Genomic DNA, 18,853 nt, shown 5'->3' with positions numbered 1-18,853 from the left:
TTTAATCTTACCAGGTTTTCTGTAGATTTATTTTTTTTTTTGGTAGAATGAGCATTTGAGGATTGTCTAATTACTTCCTAAGCCTAAAACCATGCTGTTACAAGAAGGGATAGTGCCCACTTTCCACAGTTCCCATCACTGACCCAGCAAAAAAGACCAAAAGTGTACTTTTAGGGGCCTGACTGTGCATTGTGTGATGGCAGATTGCTGGGGGAAGGTGCTGCTCCCACCTACGTCCCGGGCAGCAGCCAGCAGAGTGCTCCCACGGCTTCCCCTGGAGGCTGAGCTGTGGCTTTCAGCTTTGCTGATGGACAGTCCACCAAGGAAACGGGCAAATCTTTGTTTGGCAGGTCATTTTTAGGAACCAAATCATCACACAGCCCCGTGATTGTTTGAACTCATGCAAGGGAATAAGTGGAAACTGTAACCAAGAGAGCAACCTTTTATTAGCAGCATGGATTTCTATGAGCTGAAACTGGTAGCAAAACATTCTTTGCTTTTGAGGAATTCAGCCTACAAATTTATTCTCTTGCTCTTCATTGTTCTCTTGTCAGTATTACAGTGGTTTATTGTGGATGCAACAAGTAGCTAAAGAATATTGTACCAATCTCTCCAAAGCCTGTATAATTGGTTTACCTCTTCTTTTCTTTCCTTCTGTTTTGGTATATTCAGTGACCACAGTAGCTTATTCATACGGTTCATAGATTGCATGACACTACTTATGTTCAATAGTTTTTCTGCTAGTTTTTCATCAGTGCTGTTATAAATAAATACTGTTATAAATTCTAATTGGGTAAATATGGCTGGCACTACATGTGCTTAGATGTATGTGTCGAGAAGTGTTTTGTCTGAATGGATCCAGTATACAAAGTGACTCAGATTTGTTTTTATTGACAGTTCTGCCTTCCCCTCTCCCCAAGTCGGACAGTTATCATATGTTCTATCATCAGTTATTTTATATTTACTTCTAGATTATTGATATTTTTTAGAAAAATGAATAGCATTGGGCCTACACTCACCCACAGGGAGCTATTTAAAACATTCAAACAGTAATGATTTCCCACTTGCAACTCCTCCTTGATTTGTCAGCCTAGTTCTTCCTGTGTTGGTGCTTCACTGATACTCAGCAGAGCTATTTTTAATACACTCTGATAAGTCAAATGTCTTACAAAAGTCTAAGTAGAACATGTCTGTATAATGCCTGTCATACCTGATTTCATTTTCTGAAGACATTACAGGACCAATTTTCCCTAATACTCTATTGACTAGCATAAATTATTTTTCTGTCCAGAGAGCTCATTAGTTTAGGAAAAACACAACAAACAGTTCTCGGAAGCTAAGTGCAGATGTATATTCAAATTAGAAGGCAGTTTTTAAACAGAAAGTAATTAACTATTGGAACAATTTGCCTGGGTATCTGACAGACTTCTTAAGATTGGAAGGCTGGAAATTGGTAGTAGTCTTCTAACTTAGGTCCGTTTCAGCAGCAATATATGGACTTGCTACAGGAGATACTGAGTAAGCTTACTTCACCTGTTTAACCTGACTACATTGATTGTGATAATTACTAATAGATTTTAAGGAAAAGAGGAAGTTACTGGAATGAGTCAGTTCAGAGTATTACAGGCAATTTATAAAGTACTTGCATGCTGAAGACTGCCTTTCTGAACTGTGAAGCAATCTGTTGCCCAGTTTTGCCCTTTGGGTAACCCTGACCCAAAGGGCAGACCATAGTTGCAATTAAGCAGAGCTTCCTCAGCCCGACTCTAAATGGTAGTTTTCATTTGCTGGACAGGTACCTGCATAGAGGAGAGCTGGCTGAAGGTTCCCAAGTGGACTCCTTCTGCTCCAAGCAGTCTTCATGTCTCTTCTGATGTTTTCCGTCAGATGGATGGAAAACTGCTCCCTGTGCTTCGGATAGAATGGAAGGTGGCCACTGATGGTAAGTGGTGGTTGTTTAATGTGAACATGGAGCAGAGGAATTAGGTGTGATCTAGTAAGGATAGGGAGGAGAATTATACTTGAAGTCTTTCCCTGATCTAGTCATGAAAGCAGACCTTTGAAATTTGAAGGTTTGGCTGCTTCATTTTGTTTGTTTTTGGGGGATGTTTTTTGATTTTTTCTTCATGACTGAATCAGGCCTTTGGGTGTGCTGGATATTCAAGAGTTTAAAATGTTTCTGCTAGTGTGGGATAATGACATTTAAAATGGGAAAAACAAATAAAAATGGAATCAAGAGGCCCACACCTTTACCACAGTAGTGAGGGGAGAAAGGAGCTGCAAGCGTTGACTTTTTCAACGCATAGTAATGACTGCAGCAGTCTTGTGCAGGGGAATTACATCTACGAACTGAACGAATGAGAATTAATTTGAGAGAGCACAAATAAATTATGTGCCGTTAGCCCAGTGCAAGCTCCTCCCATTTTGGATAATTTAGTCCTTGTAACTTAGGTTTCCTATATACACATGTGTCTCGATAAAGGAATAATTGTCTCATTGCTGGAGCCTAAATGAGTACCAGTAAGTCAAGTTTTCTCACTCTCCAAATATCTTTGTTTCTATACGATGTTTCCCTTGCATGCTCTTGTCAATGGTTTTGCACTGATTCAAGACAGAATTAAACAGTTCATTTCTTCCTTAAGCAGGGCTTGTGTCTGAGGGCTGTATAGTTATTATCTCAGTATAGCAATAGTAGTGTAGAAGCAGGTGTGACTCGGGTAACCCTGTCATTTTGCATAGCTATGGTTATAAACTTTCTCATTGAGATTGTCTGTACCAAAGCAAAAGTGTATTTGCTTTAGGGCCTGAACTGCCTAAAGCAGCCTTGAGAGGCAGAGCTAAACGCAACACTGAACCTGCAGAACTGCCAGGGTGTCCAGAAGAATGAAGTTACCTTCTACTCTGTCCCTTCGGTTGCACAGATGGAGCTCTTGCCATGCAGGACAACCTTAAAACCGAAAGTGGTGTTAGTCAACCCTGCATGCTTACTTTTTCATGCCTGGTTATCTGTGTGTTGGGATCCCCAGCACTTCAAAGGAGTAAGACTGTGGCAAGACTAGGCACAGTGGTAATCTCTGTGCAGGCTGCAAACTCTACGCATGTAGATGACAGAAAAAGATGGACATCTCTCTCTGTCCCTGTGTCTGCAGCTAGCATCCAATATCTCCGAGGGGCGGAGCTGGCTGTGATGCAAGTGAACAGCAACCAACAGATCTGTGCCCAGTTTGACTTTCAGAACAACTTGCCACTTCAGGTCCGTCCAGATGGAGGCCGGGTGAGTGCAAAGGGCTCTAAACTACTCTTTCTAGTGCACGGTTTGTTTCTGCTTTCATGTCATACAGCAAGGCTATCAATTAAAAAGTACAGAGTGGTTAGAAGAGTTGATGAAAAAATCAAGATATTGGGCTTGAAACCTGCTGTTGTTTCCAGTTTGTTTTACACTTGTGTGTGACTGTGTACAAGCTGCTTACCTGTCTTGGTTCTCCTTCACTCTTTTCCCATCCTACAGGTTTTAAGAATTGTTGCTCTTGGTGCCTAGCACATGTCATGGTTCTGGATATTGCTTAAAGCAAATAATTATAGGAGTTTTTGCATTCTACTTGACAGTTGTGACACTTATAGCTTTTTTAACTCAACCCTTCCTCTTACTTCTTTCTTATATCCTCTTGCTGTGGAGGAAAGCACCAGGGCCCAGGTGGTCCTTCAGCTTACACTTAGTCTAAGAAACTTGTAAGAAAAATGCTCCCGTTATGAACAATAGGAATCTGGAGTTGGTTGCTTACCACACAGAATTTGGCCATAGTTAGCTTACCATCTGGAGCCAGCACCTCTCCCAGAATTTGTACAGCATTGCTGATGCGGAAAACCGTATATGTTTAATAAAATATGTATGGAATGGCCAGGTACAGAACTATGTACATATAAGTGCAATACTAAATGCTTAGCACAGCACTGCAAGATTCATAATAGACTAAAATTTCAGTCTCAAAACTCCATATTTTAGCATAGTCTTATTTCAGAAGGCAATTTAGTGGAAACTCCACACAGTTGTTTGGTATAAGAGTGTTGTATCAGCTCAAAGATCCCAAGAAATAACTCTGCTTTTCTCATTCCAAACAGAATAATTTGGGACAGACAAAGGGACTAGTACATTTAATACACTTGAGTTCCTTTTTTTTTTTTTTCAATAGGCAAGCTTCAGAAAAAGGGATGAGGGAACATAGTGGAACAGTGCCAAGTCAACTGTTAATTTCAGTGCCTTTATAGAACAACATTCTGGTTTTAAGTCCTTGTGAATGTGTTTTGTTTTCAGTGGAATTTCACTTTTGACCGTTTTGAAGTGGAACCTGGCCAGACTTACCAAGTGACTGTCTACCACCTGCCCAAACTGGGTGTAGATGGAGACTACAATTGCAAGTCCACGTCTCTCACAATGCCTGGTAAGAAATGCTCTAGTTCACTTAGGACTGTGATGGCTTATAGACTTGTGGGTCGGGTTGTTTTTTCCAGGCCAGATCCGTGAACTGTGAGCAAGTTTGGCAACAGGGTGGCAGTATTATAAAAACCTGTTGTCCTTTCTTGAATATTGCTGTTTAGAAAGTCCATGGTGCTAGCCTTATCTACAATACCCTTGTGATATATATCCAAAACCTCTGTGTCATTTGTGCTACAAGTCATCATCCTTGTTTCTGGAATCCTGTGTCCAAAATTTTGTCAAATCTCTACCTGGAGTAAGGTGCACGTGCAGGCACTAATCTGTGATGACCAGACCCTTGGATTCTGGTTGACTGTAGTTCCTACATGAAAGATATTGTTAGAAAAAAAAGTTATATGCTCTCTACAAAGCTGGACAAAGCCTTGGACTTGGGCCTCTGAGTTCTGAGAAATTGCATTTGTAGCTTGTCAAGAATTTTGCTACAGCTATGGCTAAAGAGAAATTCATAATTAAACCTGAAAGCTAGTATAGGTGCCCCTCTGAGAGGCTGTTTGAGGATAAGTTACATCTCCTGGATCTTGTTGCTGAAATGTTCACCAGTGTAGCAGGCACAAAGATATTTCATCTGTGTGAATGGGGCTGTAGAGTAGTCTTTCATGCTCTCTGCAGACTATCGGTGTGACTTAATTTTAAATCTTCTAAAGTTCCCCTTCCACTTCCAAATCAGGAGGAGTAAAGTTTGGCTTCTAATATTACGTTTTGATATGTGAAACTTGGTTTCAAAGGCACAGTTAGGCATAACTTACAAAGAAACTTGATAGAGCTGAGTGCCTGACTTTTTCTTGTGTATGTGAAAATTTTCCTATAACTAAAAAGAATTTGTTTTGTTGTTTTCCCTGAAGATGCTGAGCATCTGTGGTGCCCTCTGGCTGCACTGACTAGTTTATAAATATTTGACACTCAATACAGCTTGAAAACTGGTTCATAATTTTCTTCTTAACTTGCTTATCATCGTCAGAATTACTCTGTAGATATAAAATGGCAAAGTAAGTGGCATGTCAGTCAGTGTGAGCTGGAAAAGGATAGTGGGGCACTTGTTTTTCAGCCCCCTTATCCTTTCTTATACCTGGTCATACTGAGAACTTCCTGGCTTTTATCCTCCACTCTTCAGAAATGTAATGCATTGTGTCGAGCTCAGCAGCTGCAGAGAGCTTTACTGATTAGAGCCTATGAGTGAATTACAGGGCAATGTAAATTTTCCAACTTGGAAAGTTGGAAAATTTAAGATATGTAATGCTTTCTTTCAACTGTTTAAGCAGGGAGTTGTTCCTTTCCCTTTGTGTCCAAACCCTGGAGGAGAGACACAGTTTAGACTGAGACTTGTAAATCCCACATTGCTAAATGTTGAATATGTCTGCATTTGACTCTGGGGAAAAAAAAAAAAGTTCCAAGGAGCAGCGCCAATCTGCTAAATGAAGAGAATTATTAATGTGGAAGAGTGTTTTGGGATCCAGAAAGATTCCAGCCTCCTAGTTTTCCTGGGGCAGAATGCTTTTGGCAGAATCTGTCACTGTGCTGTTCGCAAGGTCCAGAGATCAATATGAAGTTTTATTTCCACGATGACCACCTCTGCACAAGTCTTGTATTAGCAAGGACTGTCAAATATTACTGTTATAATAACTATTATATGTTTTCAGTCTTTTTTTATTAATCATCTCTGTTCTGAGGAAAAAAAAAACCAAACACCATAACATCACTGGAAGGGCTAGTTTATACATTGGAAACCAATGCTATTCTGCTGCAGAATTTTGCTGCTGCTTTGGAACAAAGATCTCTGCTCATCAAGGAGGGCTTAGGTGTCTGACTTCTGATAAGAAAACAGGTGTTTTTTGTAAATGGAAGTACAATGTTTCTGACTAGTCACTGATGGTCTTTCTTGCAGACTGCAAGGACTCTCTAATGAAAAGAACCATCCCATGTATAAAGACAGGTAAAGATTTCTGTTTGAGTCATGTAGACATGGGTTCTCTGTTGAAATATTTCTGACAGTTGAGAAAGTTGGGAATATCTCCACTACTTCCAGGCAGTTTGTGGGACCCCAGGATCCAAGGTAAAAGTCTGGATGATACAACTCTGCTTGTGAGCTTTAACCCATGGATGGAGTCAGCCCGATACAAAATTCATGTGGCCAGTTTCCTGAATGACAAGAAGTGTAAAATGATCACACATGATTTCACTGAGGTAATTACCTTCCTAAATTATATACTCTGTGGTAATTTAGACAAACATTTCTTTAACATTTGCTAAACAAGGATTTGGAGCCATGCTGTAGGAGGTGTAACAAATGCACTTGTACAGCAATTCTCAAGGAATGATTTTCACAGATTTTTAATTACCTTTGGGAAAGGGAACTTTATTTCAGGAATTTGGTGGGTAAAAGATCAAGAGGAGGTTTTGTAATGCACAGAGTAGCCTGTAAACATCTGCAAAGAAAACTAAATTTTGGTTATTTGACTGTCTGGGCTGTATTACCTTTGTCAAGCCAATGCCTGGGGGATAACACTAAATAAATCAATGAAAATTGAGGTACAAAGTTTCAATAAATCATTGAAGTAGTTTATTAAATGTGATGGCAGGGGGGCCTGTAATTAAATTTTTTAGATCAAGAATGAGTGGGTTTGTAACAGGTATTTCAATCAAACTGAGAATCAATTCCTGTAGGTCTTACAGCCTGTGTTGTTGAGAAGCTCAAAGTAGATCCAGAGTGTCTTCTGACATAAAAAATGTTCCCCTTCAGTCATCTGAGGGAGGAGAAATACTGAATATGAAATATACGAATAACAGTCTCAAGTTGTGCCAGGGGAGGTTCAGGCCGGATATTAGGAAGAACTTCTTCACTGTAAGAGTCATTAGGCATTGGAACAGGCTCCCCAGGGAGGTAGTGCAGTCACCATCCCCGGAGGTGTTCAAAAAACATTTAGATGTGGCACTTCGAGGCATGGTTTAGTGGGCATGGTGGCATCAGGTACACGGTTGGACTTGATCTTTGAGGTCTCTTCAAAGCATTATGATTCAATGAATATTTAGTACCCGTCCCCATCATTCATTGGAGGAGGGCAGATACATTGGCTTTCAGTTTGCTGAATTCCTTCCACACTTAAACCTTTGTACTGCATGCAATAATATGTATTAAGTTATTGCTGACACAGCTGGTACAGGTCTTGATATGAGAATATGGAGTGGTCCAATTGGCTGGTACAGCTGTGTGCTTATTTCCCTGACAGAGGGTAATATACCTCATTTTGGACTATGCATCTGCTAATCGTTGTAAAGAATATATTTAGATTATCATTATTGATTGTATACAGAAAGTAACAAGGGCAACTTATTTGTCTGTTCTAGTGTCAGAAGCAGCAGTGTTGGCAGCTTTTTTAATTAAACGAGGAAGCTTGTTAATGTTTACACATTAAATAACTGAAGACGTTTACATTGTTAAACTGTGAGTTTAACACATTTGAGATGATACAATGTACATCCTTAATTGTTTCCTGTTACCTGTGCAACCTTAGCCTGCTGTCTTAATTGTATTACTGTGTCTGTCGCAAAGGACCCCTGCAGCGATGGTGGCCAGACAATTTATCCATTTTGTTCTCTGTGGGCTTCTTGTTCCCCCCACCAACACCCCACCCCACCCCCAAAAAAACCCCAAACAAAAAAACCCCACCCAAAACCAAACAAAAAAAAATAAAAAAACCACACCAAAAAAAAAAAAACCAAACAAACCAACACCCTAGAAATTTCTGCTTCTTTGGGTGACTCCATATTCTCATATCAAGACCTTTTCCTTTTTCCTGCTTTCATCCCATTTTCTTCCTTCCCTTATAACTTGCATCCAATTTCTGCAGGGTGGACTGCAAAAACAAGTGAATGTCACAGTCAAAATAGAGAAGAACATAAAAGCTTGCTGCAACTACAAAATACAGGTAGGATCGCACTGTTGTCCCTGTGTCCTTCCTTCACCAACAAGGCAATGAGTGACTTAGGAACGTTACTGGTTTTTGCACAGTGTTTTGTTCTGAGATAGGCTAATCCCTAATTACCTGTATCAGGGAAATAATGATTATGGCTGAAAGAACAACTTTTTTATATAGGTATTCTCTGTAGACAGTGGCTTTTCCTTAGTATGGGGTTACCAGGTCAGAGACTATGGAGTGGGAATGGCAGGTATGGCAACCTCAGGAGTTCACTGCCTTCTTAATGTATAGTGTAAGAGTTCTTGATTAATCTTGTTTTCTGAAGAGAAATAGGAATTCTGTGTCCCTATGCTAAATACAGGGACTGTAGAGGCAGGGGGGAAAGTAAAGTGGGGGAAAAAATTGCTTTTAAGAACAGCTTCTGTTTTATGAATTTATTTCAACTGCAGATTCAGCCATTCTTCGCAAACTGTGGCACAGACTGTCTGAGACACTCTGCTTTCATCCCGTGTTCACCAGCTCCGAGTGAGAACTGCTTTTCTGTAAATTAGATCCCCATTGTCTTACAGAAGAGAGCTGAATTTTTAATGTAACTCTTGTCTTTTGCAGGTACAGACCCATCAGGTAAGAAGTTCGTCCAATACCTTGAAACTTTTTTTGCTGCTCTTTTCCTGTCTCATAGAATAACAAATGATCCTCTTTGGGGAATGACTGGATGGGCAGGAAATGTCCCCTTGTAACACTGAGTTCAGAATGAATTGTCTTAAGAGTTACTTCACCATGATTTAATGAGGCAAGTATTTGTATGCAGTGTGAACCTTAAAGAGCAATTTTTTTAGAGATACTTCACTTACATAAAATTCTTTGAGAAACAGTTTTGACAAGAAGAGTCTTAATATAAAATACTTTCTGTCACTTTGCTCAGTGTTAAAAAATTTGCATAATATAAAGCAGTTTTTGGAGATAATAGCTTTGCATATATTCATTTTTATGCATGTCAAGATAAATCATGTGCATAATTATTTGACATCTTTTTCTGGCTGCAACAACACCTGTAAGGAGCTAGTTTGTCCAAGATGTAAAAAGAAAACAACACCTGTAGATTGAAAATATATCAGCCAAAGTGGTGATTTATTTTTTTTTTTGCAGATAGATTACATGAACAGGCAGGACATAGGCAGCATGCCTGTCAAAGATGGATAAACATTACTGTTTAGAGGAAGGTTATTGATCTGTGTTTTCAGCGTACTGCACATATGGTTTTTTTGTGGAGCAAGTTTATAGTGTAGAGCATCATCATGAAGCAGGAATTCATTTTGAGAAGTTACTGTGGTATGTTATAAGGGGGAAGTGCTGGACTACCCATGGTTTTGGGCAGCACCAGGGTCCTCCTCCCTTGGATCCTGATGCTCAAGAAACTCCTCTTTTTTGGTGGAAAAAAAAATTGTGTAAAGCAATGGCTGAGCACTATTTTTGTACTGCAGGTGATATGATTATATGGCTCTACTGGTGTATCACTGGGATCTGTGTGTTACTGGTTGGATCAGTCATAACAGGTGTGATTTGTATGACCAAAAAAAGAGCAGGTAAGACTCATACCAGCTAGGAAGAAAAGATTCAATGCTAAAACTATATTTTCCCTACTTCTGTACCTATTCTATTGCTGTTTTCTTCCTTGCTGTTCTGATGTCTTGCCACTGAGATAATGCCTATGTCTACACCTTCTGTTTTACATCATGGGACTTGTAACATCCTAATACTATCCACCTAGTTAAGTAAAGCCTTCTGTGGGTTATGCTGTCTGATACTCTGTTTTCATACTACTTCAGAGCTCATGAGAAGAAAAAGGAACTTCATAGTTCAGCCCTTTGTTTCCTGCAGATTGCTACAGATATCTTTTTCCATTTATTTTTCTTCCTGCATTGCATAAGAGTTTTGCAGGACAGAAGCTTCCTGTTTGTCCAGACTGTAGTCTTTCCCTTGTCCCCCAAAGTCTCTACAAAACTCATTTTTATACTATTTTGACCTTAAATAATGTTTTTCAATTAAGATGGAAGAAGAAAAACAGGATAGAGAAGTTGACATTGAGCAGATTGGAAAACTGGGTACCTAAGGAGTAATTCCCAGTCTCTTGTGCTGCAGACATGAGGTAGTTATTACAGGGAAACTGTGCAACTCACTGGGTTTTTTTGACCTGAGAGGAGTAATTGGAAGTCTTTTGGAAAATTTCTTAACATCAACCTTATCTATAAGATGTAGTTAGGGACATTTTAGTCACCTCTTTAGAGAAGCCTCTTAAGAAAAATCTATCTTTAAAAAAGCCTCTTCTCCTTAAGGAGAGGTAGCAGAACAATTGGGGATTCTGTACTTCTTGAGACTGGCCATATCTGGGGAAGATGGAGAAAATTGGTTTTGAGCGCATTCCTTCTCCTCTCAAGGGAAAAAAGTAGCAAAGTATGTAGCAAAATTGGCTGTAGAAGAGTTTATTCATTTAGTATATTTTTTATTAGGCTTCTCACTCCCCATGGTTTAATCCCTGCATGGGTAAAGATTTTTTTATTTTTATTTTTTTAACCTAATCTTTGGAAGGTGGTGTCATTTTAAGGGATTAATCTTATTTTGTGTTTTCAGAACTAACAGTGACTTACTTTCTCTCTCTCTTCCAGGACACCGGCAAGGGAAATGCAACCACAATGATTTGCAGACTGGTAAGATGTCCTGCCTGTGTTTTATCGAGCACATGTAATGCATTCTGGAAGTCTAACAATTGTCCAGAAGGGATTCTCAGAGTCTGTACTACTCTATAGGTGCTTCTCAAAACCAAAAGGTAGCCTTAAGATCTTCCTATTTAGCTAAAAGAAACTTTGTATATGGAATTTGGAATGCCAGATGGGAGGTACTTGCTTTGTAAAGTGGTGAGGCTTTTGACTCAGCTGAAGCTGTACTGGCAAAAGAATGTTTGCTAATTATCTAAACCATAGCAATAGGAGATTGTTTTGGGGTGCCTGTACTCAGCTCTCCAGCAGAGAATATAGCTACATTTGCAAGCCTCTTGAGCTGCTGTATTACTTTTGTGTGGTGAAGTTCCGTGAAGCATCTGGGCATTATTATAAATCACTGCTCCACTGTCTGGACTTCCATATTAAATTTCTACAAAGAGCTGTTGTCTGCATGTGTTGCCAAAATAGCTTCAAAACTGGTAGTTGCTAGAACCTTTTGTTAATATTCTCCTGTGTTGATTGCTGCTGGCTTGCACCATTACAATTTCGGGAATGTGGCTGGGACGAATATTTTTCTGTCTTTCAGCAGCACCATATACTGACCTTCCTCTGCCACCCTTGAAGCCCCGAAAGGTTTGGATTGTGTACTCTGCTGATCACCTGCTGTATGTGGATGTGGTGCTGAAGTTTGCAGAGTTTCTGATGACGGTCTGTGGCACTGCTGTAGCCTTAGATCTTCTAGAAGATCATCAGATCTCAGAGTTAGGGCCATTACCCTGGCTTACTCGACAGAAGAAGGAAATGGAAGACCTGTCTTCAAAAATCATCATCTTATGTTCACGGGGCACCCAGGCCAAATGGCAGGCCATGCTGGGGAGTGAGCCTGTGTGTCTCAAGCAAGATCAGCAAAAGCCAATGGGAGACCTGTTCACCCCAGCCTTGAATTTGATCCTGCCAGATTTCAAGAAGCCAGCCTGTTTTGGAATGTATATAGTCTGCTATTTTGAAGGGATTAGTAGTGAGAAAGATGTACCTGATCTGTTCAATGTCACATCCAGGTACCAACTGATGGACAAGTTTGAAGATATTTATTTTCGGATTCAGGACTTGGAGAAGTTTGAACCTGGGCGCATCCATCGAATCCAGGAAATCACAGCTGAAAATTACATCGAGACCCCTAGTGGGAGGAAGTTGAAAGAGGCAGTACAAAAGTTCAAGAACTGGCAGATGGAGCACCCAGACTGGTTTGAGAGTGAAACCATCTGCTTGGATAATGATGAAGAGTTGCAGTCCCTAAACAGAGAGAGCCAGGTGGATTCACTGCTAAGTGAACAGAGTGGAATTGTGAAACACCAGCTGCAGCTGCGGGAACCTGACCCTAACTGCTGTTATGTCATCAACCTCCACATGCATGAAAGTGAAAGTAGAGGCTGTAAACTGCAACCTCAACTTAATCCATGTGGGGATCCGACTTCTCAGACTATGGTCCTTCCTATGGATGAGTCTCCTCTAATTCAGGTAGTGGAGCCAGTCTCTTCCATGGAGGATAGACGTATACTTGGTCGTCATGTGCTGAGTAATGAGGACGGTATGGAAGGAGTTCCTCTTCTGGAGACAAGCTTTCCAATGAGGAATAACATCATCCTCCACAATGACTCTGAAGTTTCAGCAGTAGATGACCAAAATCCTGCAAACCTCTCAGGTGAACTGAGACACCATCTGAATGGACTGGTGTACTCTCTTTATCAGCAGCATGTCATTACTTCAGAGCCATCTCTCTGCCAAGAGGAGACTGAAAAGCAACACCAGTTGGTCTTTGATGACCAATGCAAAGACCAAAGACAGTCAGTGCAGTCAGACCAGGGCTACATCTCTAGATGTTCTCCTCTGCCTCCTGATGACCTTGTGGAGGAGGAGGAGGAGGAGGAAGAGGAGGACAATCAGGAAAAACAGATTGTCTTCCATGAACTCTCTCCAGAGGTCTTGAACAGTCTAAAGAGCCTCCAGCAGCAGCTGTTTTTCCAGGACATTCAGCGGAGCTCTGACTGGGGGTATCCAGCTGAGGTGGTGGACACTGGCCGATCTTTGGAGGACTGCTAGGCTCTATCTGGGACCTGCTGCATTTGAAATACAGGGATGGAAGGTGGTACCATGCACAATGGTGAAAGTGCATCCCAACACCATCCTTGTATTGTAGATGACTTACCAGCAGACAGGAAGATCCTGCTAGTAGGAGGCAGGATTGCTGAGCAGACTGGTAATATTGCTTTCAATCTCTGTGGAGAGAAGCAACGAGTATTTGCCACCGCTGTGAAAGAACCAGCAGTAGTTCTGTTCCTTGGGGAAATGTATTACATTGAGTCCTCACTGACAGATGGCAGAAAAATTATTGTGGCTCATCCACTTGTGCCTTCAAAATGCATTCCAGGTGTACTGGTTCTGTTGCACTGGATAAAAGTCATGGCCAGGGTTTGGAAAATAGATTTAGATAACATGGCAAAATTTGCATTGCCGTTTTAATACACACTTTAAATATTTTGTTGTAAATACTGTGTTAAAGATGTGTGCCTTAAACTTCAGCTAGGTTAGGGCTGTCTCTACCTGGTTGATAGATGTGCCTGGAGATTTTTTTCTCTCGCCACTCATTCATTCATTTGCAGCTGCATTTCCATGGTCCTTCAGAAATCAAGTGGAGTAACTAAGCAGTAAGTGGGATAAACTTTTAATTAGGGGTCTCCATAACATTCCCTATCTCTGTACTGGGAGGCATGTGCTTGAAAACCAGCAACGGGGGAAGGTGGAAAAAGGGATAAGGGACCAAAGTTACAAGAAGAATCTGGAGCTGAATACAGAATTACTGAATCAAGGGAATCTGGTTTATTCTATAATGCACTGCTGCAGTGCTCTTTGGTTTTGGACATCTTAGCACCAGGAAAGCTTGAACTGAAGATGTAAATAGTGACACAATTAAGGAAATTAAAGACTCTTTTGGAGGAGAAAAAAGCATAGCTTCAGCAGATGCTGTTTTAGAGTGGAGATTATAACTGTGTTAGGGGAGGCTGTACAAAAATGAGTATAAGATGTTCTTGTAAATGGTGGGCTTTATAAGATGTACTTATAAAAAAGATGGGTATAAACTCAAGCACAGGTAGTTAAGGTTAACCGTTGTGAAATACCTAATAGACTAAAGGGTTTACCTTCCAGGAGCAGTGACGGTAACTGTATTGATTCCAAATGTTTTAAAAGATTGGGCTTACTGCACTAGAAGAAATTGTTCCCTGCGAGTGATTGCATGTTGGCCCATGTAGCACTGACTGGGTAGCAGACTAGTTGAGGCTGGTGCTTACCCTGTTTGTTATCACGCTTTCTGTAGTCCAGCCCACTGGATAACAGCTTGCAAGATGTAAATACATCCAGGCCTTCCTCCTTTGTTCAGACAAGCTTGTCATCTTCCTGTCCTTCTAAGTTTACTTGTCAAAAACAATCTGAAGAGAATTTTATTTCAGCTTTTTAAAAATCTGATATCTGAGAAGATAATCTGTTCTTTTGACTTGCAACCAATATTGTATTATGTATATTTTATAATTTTTTGTTTATAACTTGTGTTTGGTTCCTTAAATTAAAAAACAAGAACACTTTTTGGATATATTTACTTAAATACTTTTATGTCCTCAATTCTGCCTAACTCCTTATGGTAGTATTTCTTACAGAAATCTGAGGCAAAACTGAGAGTCAGGACTGAACTGGCTGACAAATGCCAAAAGGTTCCTGTAAAGTGTTGAGCTGGATACAGCTGAGGGCCCCCACCTGTGTGAAGTGCATGCTCCTGAAAAACAGGTGCTAAACAAGTTAAATGTTTGTAATTTCTGTGCAGGGCTGGCCAGTGAGGCCAGGACTGTTAAGAAAACTTGCTTTAGAAAGACTAAAGAAGGGACAATCCCTGCATAGATCCAAACTTAAGACTGGGTGCCACCTTCGTTTCCTGTCTGTACAGGACCTAACTCGACAGGAGCTAAGCAAGAGGCAGCTCAATGCTTCTCCAGTGAGAACCCATTTCTCAGCTTATATGAAAAATTTTCATCTTGATGATCTCCACTTCTTAAAGTTTCTTTTATCTTACAGCAATTAACATGTAAATCTGATTTTTTTTTTTCCCCATGAGCCTTTTTCAAGTGGTATGAATTTCTATGAATCATTTAAATAGGAAGCTCAGAAGTGTCATCTGGATTTTCTTGCCTTAGTCATTCCCTTCTCAAATAACTCCCTTGGTGTTACAGCTTTTAGAATTCACTTTCACTTACAAGAAGTTTGAGGGAAAAATCCAGATGCTATCTTAGCAATCCAACATGAGGAAATCAAGTAACTTTAATGCATCTGTTGGTCCCTGAATGCAAAATTGAATAGCCCAGGAAGACTCAAAGGAGGGAAGAAAAGAACAAAATCAGTCACAAATCTCTGATTTTATTTTAACAATCTTGCTTTTTAAAAAATACAAGTTCTGACTGATGCCGGGGGGATGCCAAGTGTCCATTGGCCACAGGCCTTACCTCTCACTTCAGTTCCCCCTCCTGGGAGTAGTCATCTCTTTTGTCAAGACAGCAAACAGAGAACAATAAAATAAGAAGAGCAGAGTTCTGTTACAAGGCTCGTAACAGAAGCCCTAGGGACGTAAGTCTTAGTATGGCACAACTTTGTTTAGCAGCAGAGTGTTATTGACCTGGACCAGTAATATAATGTTGGCAGAATATACATGCGGTGTGCAAGGTGTATCGAGTAAGGTATTGTTTGCACTTTAATGGTACCGCTATCTCTCTCTTCTGCAAACAGATCTATTATGCGGCAGAAGGATTTAAATGGAAGTGAGAGCTCAATTACCAGAGAAGGGAATTCAAAAGGAGAAGCAGGCTTATAAACAAGACGTTGAAAAGCTTTAAATGTTTCTCTGTAGTAAGTAATTGAAGTGGCAGCAGAGCTGTACTTTTAGTTGCGAGGGGGCTTCTGCACAGCCAACTACTACGAGAGCTTTACACTCTCCAAACAGCACACTTACGAACCACCTAGAAACCATGGCACTACAAAGAGCCACTTTTTCTACAAAGAAATTCTATGCAAGGGAATCAATCATTTTGCAGGGTCATCTGTCCCAGGCAACCTTTGCATCGACAAATTTGAACTGTGATTTCACTGTCAATGGTTTAAATATGCCATGGCAAGATAAATTTCAAATATGCTATTTTTTCAATAATGTCTTAAATGGAAAAAGGCACTCACTGTTGAAACAGCAACTTTGTTACATGCTATGAAGGAGTACTGAAGTAAGACTTGTTAATAATTCTGCTGTGATTCTCATGTCTCAGCTAGGCTTATGCTTCAGTGTATTAGGGATCTTCTACACGCTTTGGGGCTATCGTGAACTTGGCCATAGGAGCAGAAAAGCATAGTCGGGGTGAATAGCTTTCTTTCCTTTGCTTTTTTGGCAAAGTTAGTTTGGGGTGGTTTTTTTCTCTTTTGTCTTCAGCTGTTTGACTGAACCATGGAGTACTCCTAGGTACGGTACTACTCTCATTCTATTTTGAATAATACTGTAGTTCTTTCTGTCTGTTTAATGCTGAAAAAGGAAGGTGTGAGGAAAAAAGTATCTGTACAAGCATAATACATCTGTAATTGCACCTCCTTTGGCCAGGAACTTAGCATCCCCTCAACACATCTCACATCACATAGGAAAAGTTCACAGTACCAAGTTTTACAATCACAGTCACTCACAGCACCAAGATTGTCCAGACAAAAAGAAGTTACTGAAGAGAAAGGCCACTGGCCAAAATTCACACAATTGCCCACGTAAGGGCTCAGGTTAAAAATAAAGCACTGGTGGGAAAGTTAAGCCTAGCCTTTGCCGACTCTCCATTTGGCGTGGGGAGAGCAGCAAGTCACCCATCTTAGCTGCAGCTCTGAACAGAAGAGCGCTATTGCCCCATCTTTTCTAGGAGCTTTTCTAGCCCCTCAAAACTCATCAGCCACCCGAGAGCTGGGGGAGAAGAGCCCCATGGCACCCCCACTTCTGCCTGGGGGAGCTGGAAGTTACGAGACTTGTAAACATTTTATTGTAGCAGTCCACTGGAGCAGGCGGTTGATGCCACTCTGCAAAAAGGGAGGTGGGACAGAGGCTCGGTCCCGCTGAAGCCACAGCCCTGAAGGAGAGAATGGATGTGTGTGCAGAAGTCTGGGCTGTGCCTGCAGTCCTGCTGTTGGCTCTGGGCAGCGGATGGTTGTGCTTTATTTCCCCTTCCCATCAGGACAGCTTGAAAAAAGGCTTGGGACAGGAAACTGGCCTTTTCCCAACAAATATGGCCTTGCCCAGGTAACAAAATATAAGCCTGGGAGGGGCAAAGTCCTTCCTCCAAACGTGGCCTCTGTGCTCCCGCTTCCATTTCAGGCTGGTTTCAGGAGCAGCTGTAGCCAGGCAGAAGAGCAGGCCTTAAGCCCCACTGAACATTCATGGAGCTTAAAACCAAAGATAACTTGTGTTTCTATGAGAGGTTACTAACAATTAACTTTTTCCCCACCTACCCTTAACTACATGCACATGGAGGACAGGATGCTAGTATGTGGGCTTTCACCAAAGCTCGGCAGCCCCTCTGCCTCAGGGGTGTCTGCAGCGCTTTGCTTTCTGTGCCGAAAAGCGAGGTTCACCAAGCACAGGGCCCACCCTGAGCAGCGCTGACATCCTCTGCTCTGCTGTCTGAGAGAGCAGTTTGCAGGCTTAGCCCTGTCTCTGCTCTCTCAAACAGACATGGAAGGAGGTCAGAGGAAATCTTTCCAGCATTCCCAGCCTATGCAAAAGGAGACCCTACAACTCTGTGTAAAAGAAAACCAACACTGATCCCATAAACATGCATATTCACAGAGAAATGAGAGCGCCAGCACCTAGGTGCTGTTGTCTGAAGCAAGCAGTAGGCTGCCGTAAACCCTGTTCTCACCAGAAATAAATGTCTCAGTCATAGTGAAATGGGGTCTAAGACCCTGGATTATGTCCGTGCCGGACTCACGTGTTTCTGTAGCGTGTGAAGTCAACATAAGATGCAAAAGGTTGAAGCACAGAGGTAGACATTTTCGGCTTGCAGAAAGTGGCTCCTAGGCTTGAAAGGACCAGACGGCCAGCGTGCTCCCAGAGGTTCCCCAGCTGGTACACAAAGGCCCTCTGCAGCTCTGCTGCTGGGAAACAGAGGCCGCAGCTTTGCAAGACCTAGCAAAACCAAAACGTGCTTCTTTTTGTCCTGCCCGCACCCGGAAGGCACGTCCCTGCTGGTCAGACCCCTCTCACATCTCGTCGTCGTGGTCAGCAGGAGTTCTTAAAGGAGGGGACAAAAATCCACTGGTCCCTGTTGTTTAGAAGAAAAAGGAAAAACTAAACCTTTATGGTCACAAAGCAACACAATGTCCTGGTGGGGAGCGACAGGGGAAGAGTGAGGCCCTCCAAAGAGTGCGGGGAGGCAGAAGCCCTAGAAGAAGACTTGTCGTGAGGGGCAGGTGCGTTTTCCGGGGACAAGCATCAGCCGTAGGCTCCTGCAGGTAGTGGGGTTTGCGCTGAGCTTCCGCAGCTGGATTTGTCCGCGGGAAAGGGAGGAGGAGAGCGAGAGTCCGACGGGGGAGTGCGCGTCCCCTTCCCCTGCCCGGCCACGGCGGCGGCAACCTGAGCAGAAACGCAGAGAGACTCTGCCGGGAGC

At 41.7% G+C, this 18,853-nt stretch overlaps 1 protein-coding gene across 1 annotated transcript; it reads left to right on the top strand.

Annotated features, from left to right (window-relative positions):
* Positions 1 to 1,795: 1,795 nt before the first annotated feature.
* Positions 1,796 to 13,229, top strand: IL17RA (interleukin 17 receptor A; the record flags this gene model as incomplete). Its single annotated transcript, XM_009709639.1, has 11 exons — positions 1,796 to 1,942; positions 3,150 to 3,274; positions 4,313 to 4,439; positions 6,378 to 6,425; positions 6,519 to 6,676; positions 8,341 to 8,418; positions 8,859 to 8,934; positions 9,019 to 9,033; positions 9,894 to 9,995; positions 11,076 to 11,117; positions 11,716 to 13,229. Coding segments are annotated over 11 exons (2,432 nt in total), but the record flags the coding sequence as incomplete, so codon positions are not given.
* Positions 13,230 to 18,853: the final 5,624 nt, after the last annotated feature.

This window comes from Cariama cristata, unplaced genomic scaffold, assembly GCF_000690535.1.
Source record: "Cariama cristata isolate BGI_N322 unplaced genomic scaffold, ASM69053v1 scaffold38071, whole genome shotgun sequence".
Classification (NCBI taxonomy): Eukaryota; Metazoa; Chordata; class Aves; order Cariamiformes; family Cariamidae; genus Cariama; species Cariama cristata.
Note: the sequence above shows the minus strand (reverse complement) of the source record. Positions and strands in the feature narration are given on the sequence as shown.